The sequence below is a fragment of the Phalaenopsis equestris genome, unplaced genomic scaffold (genome assembly GCF_001263595.1).
Source record: "Phalaenopsis equestris unplaced genomic scaffold, ASM126359v1 Scaffold000121, whole genome shotgun sequence".
Lineage (NCBI taxonomy): Eukaryota > Viridiplantae > Streptophyta > Magnoliopsida > Asparagales > Orchidaceae > Phalaenopsis > Phalaenopsis equestris.
The window spans coordinates 343,715-357,207 of NW_018164563.1; the positions used below are offsets into that span (position 1 = coordinate 343,715).

General features: G+C 35.7%; 2 protein-coding genes across 3 annotated transcripts; both read right to left on the reverse strand.

Annotated features, from left to right (window-relative positions):
* LOC110021096 (protein PIN-LIKES 7-like) lies at positions 1–3,802 on the reverse strand. Its single transcript, XM_020719431.1, has 10 exons — positions 3,703–3,802; positions 3,274–3,506; positions 3,115–3,194; positions 2,101–2,225; positions 1,890–2,011; positions 1,521–1,754; positions 1,315–1,434; positions 766–866; positions 546–598; positions 1–459 (listed from the first exon to the last, which is right to left on the reverse strand). Exons 2-10 carry the CDS (start codon positions 3,406–3,408, stop codon positions 200–202), a joined length of 1,230 nt encoding a protein of 409 aa, XP_020575090.1. The 5' UTR covers positions 3,409–3,506; positions 3,703–3,802; the 3' UTR covers positions 1–199.
* A 5,947-nt stretch (positions 3,803–9,749) lies between these two features.
* On the reverse strand, positions 9,750–13,473 carry LOC110021128 (probable GTP-binding protein OBGM, mitochondrial). Of its 2 annotated transcripts, none has more exons than XM_020719481.1 (6): positions 13,316–13,473; positions 13,058–13,206; positions 12,756–12,864; positions 12,505–12,587; positions 11,487–11,549; positions 9,750–11,099 (listed from the first exon to the last, which is right to left on the reverse strand). In XM_020719481.1, the coding sequence occupies exons 2-6, from the start codon at positions 13,190–13,192 to the stop codon at positions 9,951–9,953; spliced, it is 1,539 nt and encodes a 512-aa protein (XP_020575140.1). In that variant the 5' UTR covers positions 13,193–13,206; positions 13,316–13,473; the 3' UTR covers positions 9,750–9,950. The 2 variants fall into 2 exon arrangements, with proteins under 2 accessions (XP_020575140.1, XP_020575139.1); XM_020719480.1 differs by having other exon boundaries at positions 13,058–13,212.
* Between the last annotated feature and the right edge of the window lie 20 nt (positions 13,474–13,493).

Genomic DNA, 13,493 nt, shown 5'->3' on the forward strand with positions numbered 1-13,493 from the left:
CGAATCCCTTCTGGTACATTTGAAAAAGTTAGATAGTTGATGATTTTGCCCGCCCTAAAAAGTAATATTGATTCGCAGTGTATACAGATCCATTCTCGGCTCAGATTGAGCCAGAGTCAAAACTCTCACCTAAATCTCGCTCCAAATAAAACACGAACGAGTCACCGTTCCACTATGCCTAACCCAAACCGACTCGAAATCAGATCATAAACAGCCCTAATAACAATAATAACATAGAGTTTAGAAGGCAGATGATAGAGATTAGTAAAATACCAATTCCAACTGCAGGAGGTAGAGTGAACTGTGTCAGCAGCACGTAACGAAACAGTGCATCCTGAGGCAGAAAGCCAATGGCGTCCGCAGCCTTAACCACAGCAATCCCTGATATGGGCAGAGCTATATATCTCACTAACCCAACTGCTATAACTAAAGAAGGCCCCACTGCTGACTTCCTTAACCCTGGTTAACGAAATTATTAAATTACATAAATAATTTATGCAAAGATTAAAATCATAAATTATGCAAAATTGAAGTTTGAAGATTACCGTTGGTGAGATTTCCTCCAAGAATAAGAGTTGTGCAGGGTAGAGTTCCGTCTCTGTGGAGAATTTAATTTAACTGGTAATTAATTAATTAGTTTTTTTCTTAATTAATTAGTAATTAAAAAAAGGAAAAAAAATAACTTCCGATTTTTTTCTCGCAAAATATATTTCTTATTAATTTTTAGATATTTAAAAAATAATAATAAATCAAGTTGAAGCTCACCCCAGCATCTTAATGGAGTCCTCTATAACTCTAAGGGGAGCACTCTCTCCAATCATAAGCGATTTTAACCAAGGTATTGCACCAACAACAAATCCAACCATCTGCATAAAATTAAAAATATAAATACATATCAAAATCTTTTAAATCTAATAAATTATCTATTTAATAGTCCCCAGCTATTTGCAAGAGATCATTTTAGTCTCAGAGTTTATATAAGTATCAAGTTAGTCTCCAGACTCTTCAATTTGGGACTGAAACAGTCACCATAAAGGGAGAAAATATTACATCAGGAGTTCTGATGCGGTTTCATGTGAGGATAGTAATATTTAGGTGTTATTGACAGTACTGTGTTGTTATTTTATCAAAATAACACCATAGTACTACTAATAACACCTCCACTAACACCATCCGCACTTAATCCGAATGTAAGTCATTCGGATGTAATATAAGCTCAATTCTAGAACAATCAGTGACTAATTTGACACTATTATAAATTCTGAGACAAAAATGGCTGAGACTATATTAAAAATACTGTAAAATATAAATTACTGCTGCAATATTTGGTGGTTCCATGAGTTCCTCCACAGTCTGATGAACAACTCCAACTATTTTCTTCATGAAAGACACACTGCTGCTGCTCAGTTTTTCATCAGACAACAATGGCTTCAACTATTAACACAAAAAAAATATATAATAATTTCAATATTATCCATATTTATAAAAACATATATATACAATTTAATTATTTCTCTTACAATCATTTGGTCTGAGTATCCATCAACCGATTTAGTTGATGGAATCAGCTGAGCCTCTTTATCACTGCTGTCTTCCTCACTTTCCGAATCATGAGTTTCTCCGGCGGCTGAGTTTTCATCAGCGGCGGCGGAGGCCGAGATCTCCGGCAAACCTTCTTGCTTTAGCTTCCTATATCTTTCACCATCTTTTTTCATGAGACTGTAAGTGTGCGTCCATATGAAGATGCCCCCAAGCTGTAAAAAACAAATTTTGGCATTTACATATATACCTCGATGTTAAAAAAAATGAAAAAAAAGTAAAATTTAATGCAAAATATTATGTGGATTCATGTAAAAACCTGAAATTTTAATGAAAAAAAGAATTTTTACCGCCATGGATAGAGAAACATAAGAGGTGCCACGCAGACTGCAGCTGCTCTCACCTCCAAAAGGATTTCCTGGCTCTCCACAGACGGCTGGAATAATCATGAGCATGAGATTTCCTAAATTTCCTGCATTTGATTTCTATTTGCATGTTAGGACATGATAAATTATGAAATTGCAGGGAGTGATAAATGTTAATTATAATTTATGAATATACCAGCAGAACAGCTAGCTACAACAAGGCCTTCCAGATGGCGTGGTGGTCTGAGGATCTTCACAGCTAGCCATCCGAGAGCTCCGCCAATTAAGAAGGTGATGGCGATGTTAACGGGCATAAACCACCTCGTAATTATTCAAACAAAAACAAGATAAAAAAATTCAATTTTTTTTACATTTACATGCATACCCCCAAATTCCTATGTATTTACATATTAAAATCTAAGCATTACTTTTTACATTTATACCACCCAGACCTTTGACATGGAATGTTATGGCGGTCAGTTGAAATTTGCTATTTATTAGTATAGATAATAAACTTTGTTTTTTTTTTATTATTATTATGAAGTTTAGGCATTATAATAATGTTGTCCCTGCTCAATATACTTTTTATTCTTTTTCATGCTAAAAAATAATATGCACAGATCTCGAGATAATCAGTAGTTATTTCAGTCGGTCCACCAAGCGTTCTCTCTCGGTTAACTCGCTTTAGTTGACCGACCAATCTCTCTCCCTCCGCCACCTCACTTAGTCGGCCGACAAACACGGATGTGAAGTCTGCATCGTTCTCGAGACGATCCAATGATTAAAATAAAAATGACTAAATGTCATTTGTTTTTCTTTTAGAAGTATAGTCTGCATTTGTAATTTTTGTACTTTTCACTCCTTATTATTTTCTATAAATAGAAAGATTTTATAATATATAAAAGTGTGGGACCTTTTTGGTAACACCCAATTTACCCACAACTATGGAAGTCCTCTTCTCTCTCTCTTCTTTTCTCGCTTGATCAGCTGCTTTATTCTTTGGACACGATCTATAACTATTTATAATTACTTTAAATTTAAGAAAGCAAATAATTTTTTTCATGGAAAGGTAAGCTAGCAATATGACATATGTAAAAACTAAAGCTTTCCAATGTAAATACAAAGTATTCAGTGGCATGTATGTAAATATTCCTAAAAATATATATTTAGAGAGAGAGAGAGAGAGAATGAGAGAGTGAGAAATAATTACCAGGAGATGAGTTCCTGAAGAGTTACAGTTTTGGCGAGGGAGGAGAAGATGAGTGAGGGAGTAAATACAGCAAAAACAATCTGTCGGAAGTGATAAATTAATAATTAGAAAGTAAAAGATCAAATTTTTTTCTTATAATTTTGTATTTAATTCTTTTACCTTGTTCAAGTCTCGACGAATTCCATCAGAGAGGAGATTACTGTAACCTGATGCCAGAAAGGCTCCAAGAGAACCCACTAACAGAAGTTGTAGGACAGGCATGCTTGCCACTATTAACAGTGATAAAAATCCCATTTTTATTCTAATTATTTTCTCTTCTTCTTCTTCTTCTTCTTCTTCTTCTTCTAACTATTTGATTTTGCAGAAATCTGAGACTCACTGATCAATCAATTCTGCAGGAAGAAGCCAAAAATTACTAAAAATATGTAGTAGAAGTTGCTGAATGATACTGATTCATGTCATGCAAACAAAAAAAATTAATTTTGTGTTGATTTGAGGAAGTTAAGAGCTTAGATTTGTTACTTCAATTAAAATAGAAAGAGAAAGCGTGTGACAGAGAGAGAGAGAGAGAGAGATTGTTGAACTTACGTTGATGGCATGAAGAGAAGAAGGATGAACGAAGAAGAATTACTCTGAGAAACAGAGCTTTTATAGACACTGAGGTTGTAGAGAAGTAAACGGGAGAAGAGAGGGAGAGGGAGAGGGAGAGGGAGAGGGAGAGGGAGAGGGAGAGGGAGAGGGAGAGGGAGAGGGAGAGGGAGAGGGAGAGGGAGAGGGAGAGGGAGAGGGAGAGGGAGAGGGAGAGGGAGGGAATTGGCCGCTTGGGGGAGGGAGAAATTGGTGGAGGTAGAGAGAGAGAGAGAGAAAAAGGGAAGATGGAATTCTACTCTCTTAATTCTTAAAATTGAATTTAGAAGTTCACATCCAACCCACAAAATTTGATATTTACATTTACAATGATTTTGATGTGATGTTGTAAATATGGATGATATTTATGCAAAATTCTCTCCACCAAAAACAAAAAGAATATTTGGAATATACTTAAAATTTTAATCAAGTCATTTTTAAAGTTAATTTTTTTAATGATGAAAATAAAATTTAAATGAATAAATTAAATAAATGTCACATTCAAAAATAAATTGAAAATTTTAAAATTCATTTTGCTGCAATTTTTTTTTTATAAAAAAATACATTTTTTTAACAGCTTGAGGTACTATTTTTAAGCTGTTAAATTCGCTTTAAAAATCGGGCGATATAGAATTTAATCGATTAATAGTGCAGTTTACTTGTCTGAATAGATAAAAGTACATTGTGACAAAACTTTGACTAGAATATGTGGACCAAATAATGCTTTGCGCTTAATTGGGAAGATACATTAATTAAGAAAAACGTGAGATACGGGCCCACTACCATTCTCATGTGTCTAATAGTCTGTTTCTATTATACGAGTTTGCAACCGCCCTCATGTGTCTAACTATTTGAGAACGGCCCGCACTTCCGGCAAATTGGTCAGAGGAGGATTCAAATCCGTCACCTGAGGCGACTTATGACCTTCAAAGAAGCTGCTCTACCAATAGGCCACAGCTGGCGGCACTATCAGTTATCACAGACGATTCAGTTAGGCCCCCATGAACCGTCGAAAAATTGTTGGAATTATATGAACCGACTGCTTTATAATGTATAGTGACGGAATTTGAGAGTCGGAAGTAGGTTGCGAGTTCATGATTTTATCCATGGGTAGTAGCCACATAAAAACAACCATAAGATTAGAATAGTACAATGGGTTGTTGTATAACAGTTAATATGAGGACGGGTCGTGGGGATTTGGAGGCCCTTCAATTAATAATGTCTATGCAATTAAGCATCCCACCATAAATTTATGAAAGAGAAGTATCATGGAGTGTTCCCTCGAAAAAAATATCATGTGCGAAGGAGATGGGTGCGATTTTTGTGATATTTAATGATATTGTGATGATATTCACCACAATGACGCCAATCCGCACATGTGAATTCCGCATGTAATATTCATTCAAAGGCTAGCGGTCTGTCACGGACAAAAAATACCACATCGGCTAGGTATATAGCTGAAAAGTAGTATTTAAATCCTGGGTTGCGCACAACCCTTAAGAGTTTTTTTGGGAGGTGATAAGTGGTATCAGAGCATATTACTGTCTGTCAAGTGTGTGGACTCTCCATGGTTCAGTGAGACCATCGGAAAAGCCGATCCATGACGAGAGCATCATGTGATTGGTTGGAGGAGAATGTCACAGACAAAAAGTCTGACATCGACTAGGTGTAAGGCCGAAAAATAATATTTAAGTCCTGGGCTGCTCATCACAGCTCTTTTGGGAGATGAAAGGTTGCTCTTAAGCCAAAAAATAATATTTAAGTCCTGGGCTGCCCATCACAGCTCTTTTGGGAGATGAAAGGTTGCTCTTGACTATGGGCACTAATAGCAAGTTAATATCAAATAGAGTCATTTGCATACATACCACACAATTCATTATGTTCTTACATATCTACCTACTAAACTTCCAAATTTACATTCACATCACTCAAATATCTTTAACATTGCACCCCTTCTATATCTTTTTAGAAGTAAAAAAAACAAATTTTCATGCCTAGTTTTATGACATCGGTTATATTTAATAAATATTAAATTATAGGTGTTATGTATGTAGATACATAAGATTTGTGTGGCATGTATATAAATTTCCCTATCACATAACAGCCATAGTCATCAATCGGTCAGCTTTTTATTGCTATAATCACCATTATTAACGTTAATTAGGTAGTAATTAAGAATGTTTAACTCTTTATGCCTTCTGTATCTATTTAAACACGTGTATCAAAAAAAAAAGTGAGTAAGACTTTGAGTTAAAAAGAGTGAGCCCAAAAGGTAATATGTCTGATCCGACTCCACGACTCTCACGAGAAACTATACCCTCGACCACTATATCGCGGGTAAGCACACATCCTAGCTCAAAATTCTAACAATAAACGTTTTAGAGTATGAATTTTAAGTTAAGACTGGTGCTTATTCGCTACATAGTGGTTGATGATATAGTTTTTCGCTCTTCGCTGGTTCGAATTGTGCATATTATATTTTGAGCTCATCTTTCTAAGAGAAAAAAAAAAGTTAGAATATCTAATTAAAATATAGTGATATAATTTACTATTTTTTAGATAAAAAATTTTATCATAATATTTTTATTTAATTTTTTTTTTCCAAATTCAACTAAAAATGTTAGAAAAAAAATAATTTTTAATAATTTCTTGGATTATCTACAAATATATATCACACAATTTTCAAATGTTTATATATCTTATCTCTAAACTCGCAAATTTATATATATAGCACTAAAATTTTAATTTCACATCAAACTTATTATTTTTATTTAATTTTTTTTTAAATAAAAGTGCTCTTTTTTAATGCCAGGTACATAAATTTAAATATAAAAACATAGATGCTAAATACATAAATATATATGAATTGCGCGATACACATCTAATTTTTTATAAAAAAAAATTATTAAACTAATTTTAATTTACTTTTGGTTGAAACATCAAATATAATAATATTTTAATGAATGATTGATAAAATGCCTCGGGAGCTATTTGCAAGTGAAAGATAATAAATAATAAATTGTTATAATAATTGAACAAAATTTCAATGGTTTGATCATAAATTTATAATATAAAATGATCTGTAATGATCCTCATTTATTGTTCCGCGTTATAAAATCAACCATAGACCACACTGATTAATTTGAGTCACATATATATATATATATATATATATATATATATATTGAAATTTATATATATCATTTAAATTTTGATGCCTGAATTCTTGTATATGTGCATATCTAATATAACTTTCATTTTTTAATACATGCCATGTTATTATATATATATATAGGGGTGTAAACGAGCCGAACAGGAGCGAGTCTTGGCTCAGCTAGTGTTCAGCTCGTTTATAATTCGAGCAAAGAAAGTGCGTTCGTGTTCGACTCGTTTGCTTAAAAAGCCGAACACGAGCCGTTTACGAACAAAGAGTCATTTTGACAACCCTAATCACGTAGTCATAAGATGTTGAGGAATTGGACAAGATTTAATAATACTTATCATATATATATATATATATATATAATTGATTAGGTCAGCCGTGATCTGATGGTAGAAAAACGTCTTTGAAGGTCTTAAGTCCCCTCAGGGCACGGGGTCGTAATCTTGTACTTATCAAAGATATATAAATATAATTGATTAGTAGTATTTCGAGTTAAAACGAGCCGAACACGAATGAACAAATATTATTTATGTTCGGCTTGTTAACTTAGCGAATGAGCCGAACATGTATGGAATATATATATATATATATAACAAAGACGAAAACAATAATAAAAATAGTAATAAATCTGAAATGATTAATATTGATTGATGACGAGGCAGTGATAAGCATGGCTAAGCACAACTTAATCATGAAGTCGTTCTTTCGTTCACTCTTGCTGTTGTTATGATAATAAAAATTATCCTGACGAGGCTATCAAATTCAAAATGAATTTAAAATTTAAAATAAGTTCACACTACCTTACGAACTTAAAAAATAAATAAATAAATGGAAAATTTACATATATGGCACTTTATTATCATTTATTTACATATCTCGCCTCTAAATTTTCATATATATATATATATATTTATATATATATTTGATGCAGAAAAAGTGATATATATTCCTCATTATATATATATATATATATATATTTGTGTGTGTTGTTAGCTGAAGCCCGATTAAACCAACAAACCGCCACCCGCTCTCACTCCCGGTTCCCACTCCCGATCGCGAAACATCGCGACCCAGCTCCCGCTCCTCTATCGTGATTCCTTCGGCTCAGTCGCGAACTGTTCCAGTCTTCCCTGTTTCCACGAAGCGAAGCACCTCTTCGTTTATTATAAGTCGCGAACAGAACAACAAGGTTGGATTGTCTCTCCGGTTTGCGGTTCTTCCTTTGGTGGCTTACGAAGGAGAAAAGGAGAGATAGATAGAGAGATAGAGGAAGAAAGTATTGCGAGGTATCACAGGGCTCTTCTTCAGATTTGACACTGTCTATATTGTGTTCTTCTCCGAGAGTCCTCGAGATAGAGGAAGAGAAGTGCAAGCAGTAATTCCTTGCGGCAGAAGGAACAAGAAAGAAGAAGAATATTGTTCTCCCTTGGCTTATTCTTGGTGGTTTGTGGCAGAAGAAAAATTGAGTTTATTTCTTTTGTAAGTTTATCTTTTTCGGTGTATCTCGGTGTAGAGAGAAGAAAAGAGAGTAACGGAGTGAAAGAGTTCACTCTTGTAAGTCGAGACGATCGACTAGTGTAAATTCCTCAAGTAGTAAAATCCTCTGTAACTCCGTGAACTTAAACAATTTGTCGAACCACGTAAATCTATGTGTCCCGCTGTGTTATTATTTTTTGGTGTGAATTTTCTAGTTCTACTTTTACTTCCAAAGATCGTTCTTCTATTTTCATCTATATACCACAACATGTGTATGTGTGCGCCCTATCATTGTAGGGGACTTATGGACAAAGTAAAAAAGGGTGGGGACTCTACAATGCTTTTTCCTTTTGAATGAAACTCTCTTTTTTTCATGTTTTTACTAGAGGTCTTAAGAAAGCAACAATCAATAAGATTTTTTGAACTCTCCCTGCTTGAAAGGAAGAACTTGAAATTCTTGTTCCTTTAGGCAATGACCAGGAAATTGGCTCTAGCCATAGTATAAGAAGAGTGCTTGGTATAAATAACTCACTACTTTGTTTTTGAACCTCTCAATCACTACGAGCAGTTCTCGATCAATGCAATGGGATGCCTATTTTTCAATCTCTTGATTATAAATGGGAGGACCGAGCAAATTTGAAAAGGATCTTAGAGTGTCTATGGTTGGGCCAGAATGGTATCTTAACACTTTCTTTTTTCTTCCTATCAGATTGATTTTACAAAGACTTGTCATGGTAAAAGAGAATGGGGAACAAACACATTTGAAGGGTGTGGTACAATGAAGAGTTGTATGCTACTTTTGAGAAGGATGAATCACTCCCGAAAAAGAATATATTGATTCTCTCTAAATTGTTGGATCAATGACTTGCTTCACAGGTATCCATCGCTCACCTGCCATGGTTAAGCTGTTGGTAGAAAGATTGAAAGAGGAAGAGTTTTGTTCAGAGCAAATCAAAATGAATCTTTCATATGTTGATCTTGAAAAACCTCTTGAATCTCCTGTTCTGGTGAGCTAACGTTTTACTTAAGAGGATTGACTCTCAAACATTACCTCCTAAACACTCGCCTAGCCAGCGAGGACATTGAAGTCCTTTTAGGCCTTAACATAGCTTAATGCTCACATAAATTTTATCAATTCTGTCATAAAATTCTTAAATAACGTTATGCTAAATGAAACACTAAGTTATGTAACAATTGACATTTTCATCAAGTATATTACAACACGTGAAATTGCATGACAATAGCCACACTTCACATTTTTATCCAAACTCGAGCTTTATTCTATCCGATTCAGGCTGAGCTTGTCAACCAACTCATCAACTCCAATCCGATTTTCAATCAATCTTAGATTTCATTCACAGAAACAATCTGCATGAAATCATCACATCATATAAAAAGGAAAATAAAGATACATGCCACTCAATCTTTATGTATTTAAATATCAACGCCAAGAGAAAAATATTGCGTGCAGTGGACTGTACTTCCGGACGACGGTCCAAATGCGACTACAATACACGGCGGTCCATTCGGACCCGTCCGGACGTGCAGTGGCTGCACTCAATATTTGCTCCTAATCAAGTGTAATGTTACTCAACTCCAGATATCTGGATTCACTCCCCTTCATCAGCTTCCTCAGCCCAACTTTCAACTCTTCAACACCCTCACCTAACACAGCACAGACTGGCAATATCGAAACTCCGTGAACCCTAATCTTCAATTCCTCGTAAACCTCCTCGGCTCCTTTCTCATCAATCTTATTCGCCACAATAATTGACGGCCGCCTCGACAAACCCACCTTGTGATTTTCAAGCTCCAAAACCAGATCTCTCAGTTGCTCCCATGGCATAACCCCCTTCGTTCCCTCCACCGCCAAGTCAACGACATAAGCGAGAGCCTTGGTTCGCTCGATGTGCCGAAGAAAAGCATGGCCAAGCCCTCTATCCTCATGAGCTCCTCTCACAAGTCCGGGAATATCCGCCACCGAAATCGAGAAGAAATCATCATAGTTCAATCTCCCAATGTTCGGCCTCAAAGTAGTGAAAGCGTAGTCGCCGACCGCCGGATTCGCCCGCGAAATCGCACCAAGGAGAGTGCTTTTGCCGGCGTTCGGCATCCCGACGAGCCCGACATCGGCAATGCTCTTGAGCTCTAATATGAGGACTGAGTCCGAACCCAATGCGCCCGAAATTAATGAGAATAACTCTTCATCATCTAAGGTTTGCGTGGAAGATGAAGCATTGAGCTTCATGAGCCTTCGGTGGTGCTTCACGTCTTTGTTAAGAGCAGCGTTGCCGAGCCCCCCTTCGCCGCCCCGAGCGACTAATATGCGTTGCCCGGGTTGGGTTAATTCGGCGACAGAATATTGCACAGATTCATCAAACTCGAAGTGCCATTCCTCGGCTTCCTCAGCTTTGTTGTCGGCTTTCCACCACTCATCATCATCATTATCAGCATCTTTCCACCATTGATCCTTCTCCAGTTCTTCTGAAACTTTTTCATAAGAGCAGTTATTGCAGTGCTCATCTTCAACCTTTTTCAATAGAGGTGAAGGTTTTAGCTTATTGAATCTCTGCTTATTTGTTTCTGCAGGAGATAGAGGATCTTCATAAGTAACAGGAATTTCCCAAGGATCCATGGAGGTAATTGAATTATTGCTCACTAATGTAGGAAGAGTGCCGCTGACTAAATGAACCACAGTGCCCACTGGAACGTGTGCAACCTGCTCAGAATAAGCTTCTCTAAGAGAATGTAGATGATAGCTTGAAATTAAAAAAAAGGGAAATTTACATGCATGCCATACTATTCTTATGTATTTACATCTCTAACAGCAAAAGTTTGATATTTACACTTATAACATCTTGGTGTCATGGGGGAGGGGAGGGGGGCGGGGAAATGAGCCCAAAGGGTAATATGTGTGATTAGAACAGGCGACATCGCAGTAAGAAACTACATCTTCAACTAATTATGTCGTGGGTAAATGCATTGAAAATGTGCATTTTACTTTTAAAAAGATAATAAGGGTGATATTCTTTATATGATGTTAAAGATTCGTTTCGTATTGCAACTATAGATGCTCAAATAGGTAATTTAATGAGAACATTCAAACCTTGTCCGATCCACGGGTCCCAATCATGTTTTTTGAAATTCCATTACCCCCCTTTTTGGCATTCTGCAACATTAAGTTTACACGTTGTTTAATCAATCACAAAATCAGTTTAGATGAACTGTAAAAGAAGCAAATAGAATAGCACGCAGATTTACATGAAAAATCTATAACAACAATAATAATAATACTTTATCCCACTAATTAGGGTTGGCTACATGAATCCTTTTTCCTCCAATGTCTTATTGAGTAACATACTTTCATTTAATTCTAATAAATTAAGATCATATTTTTATAAAATATACCCAGGTTTTTTTAGGTCTACCTCTATCTTTTGTAACATAAGTTGAATCTGAAACATCTACCCTCCTAAAAAAATCATCAGATAGTCAATGTTTAATATGACCAAACTATCTAAGAAGACTCTCTCTAATCTTGTCTGCCATTGGAGCTACACCAACCCTTTCACGGATATATTCATTTCACATTTTATCTCTAAGTGTAAAGTTATATATATAAGCGTACAAAAAACACTAATCAAAATTGATTCCAAATATTGCACTGCAAGCTTTTCAATTCAAGCCCAACAAAATTAGTATCACAAATTCTAACAATATCTTTACAGAAACAACACGGACAAAAAGGAAAGTTTTGCAATGTTAAACCCATTAGAATAAATCAAACTTAAGAAATAATTGCATCAACACCTTCCTCCTCTCTTGTAAAACATTTGTATTATTCTTTGAAATGGTGAGCACCAAAGTGAAAATGTAAGCTTAGTGTGAGTGCACTGGAATTTGGACAGATGGAGGAAAGCCGAAAACTCTCAATCACTTGGCCACAGCTCAAATCCCACAATTCGTTTTGGGAAAATTTATAGCCAAAGAAAAATTTTTGATGCGTACTACCTAATTCATATGTATTTACATATCTAACACATAAAGTTTGCATTCTACATTTAATCAAAATACATAGATATGGAAGGGTATCTATCTAAAACTTTTTAGATCAATTCACCCACCAAGTGGTGTTGCAGATTACTGAAATCCCACAGAGTTGCTGAGCATTCCAAATAAACATCACCACCTCTTCCACCATTGCCTCCTAATCCACATGTAGCGTTCATCATTAAGAAGAAAAACTGATCAATCTCCTTAAAATAACATAAATATGATAACTCAAATCATAAACTCAAGAGTGAAGCAGATCAATCTGAAAAATCAAAGCAAAAGAATTTACACATTAAACTCAAAGAAAACATTGATCAATTACCATCAGGTGTGCCGTGGCGGTCCGTTCGGCTTCGCCGGTAGCTCCAGCACCCATTTCCTCCTTCACCTCCTTTGGCCCAAACCCTAAAACGATCCACCATCCTCCTCTCCTACAAAAACAGAGAATTCAATCCAAATAAGTAAGAAGAAGAACATATCCACCTCCATTACTCTTCTTTACTGCAACCACCATTGTTCTAACTCGACCAAAGGTTAGAAGAAATAAAAAAGACACAGAGAAAACAGCAAAAACTAAGGAAAGGAAAGATCTTTACAGAAACAATCGAATCTTTAGAAGGATACCTGCAAAGGAGTCGCTTTTCCCTTCTTCTTCGCAGGCGAATCTGAGTAAGAAAGCGCAGTAAATAACCAAAATGGCTCATTTTTTGGCCTGAGAGCTCCATGCGCATGGGCGAGAACCCCACGTCGCCACCACATCGTTCACTAAATTCCTAAAGCTTGAATGGAGAGATGAATGGCATCAAATTTTGATGAAAAGATCAAATTTAGCTTCTTTTCTATTAAAAGACCACTATTTTATAAACGAAAAGAGTTTCCTACCAATTTCTTGTGTTAGATATCTATTACTTGCCGAAGAGACACCTATGTAGAAGAAGCGCGGAGGTCGACGCCGAGAATCCACGGCGGAGGGAGGAAATTGAAAACGTTGAGATTTCCTCATGTTAGGATTAGGGTTTTTTTGGTTTTGGGGTTTTATTTTTTTTTTTAATGTGATGGT

What these genes read in the sequence shown, in the direction of transcription:
- LOC110021128 (XM_020719481.1), bottom strand. Translation starts at nt 13,192, where the DNA reads ATGTGGTGGCGACGTGGGGTTCTCGCCCATGCGCATGGAGCTCTCAGG. An exon ending in CCGCCACGGCACACCTGATG is followed by an intron (nt 12,588 to 12,755) that starts GTAATTGATCAA and finishes CATGTGGATTAG; the next exon opens with GAGGCAATGGTGGAAGAGGT. An exon ending in GGACCCGTGGATCGGACAAG is followed by an intron (nt 11,100 to 11,486) that starts GTTTGAATGTTC and finishes TATTCTGAGCAG; the next exon opens with GTTGCACACGTTCCAGTGGG.
- LOC110021096 (XM_020719431.1), bottom strand. Translation starts at nt 3,408, where the DNA reads ATGGGATTTTTATCACTGTTAATAGTGGCAAGCATGCCTGTCCTACAA. An exon ending in GATACTCAGACCAAATGATT is followed by an intron (nt 1,435 to 1,520) that starts GTAAGAGAAATA and finishes TTGTGTTAATAG; the next exon opens with TTGAAGCCATTGTTGTCTGA. An exon ending in GACTCCATTAAGATGCTGGG is followed by an intron (nt 599 to 765) that starts GTGAGCTTCAAC and finishes AATTCTCCACAG; the next exon opens with AGACGGAACTCTACCCTGCA.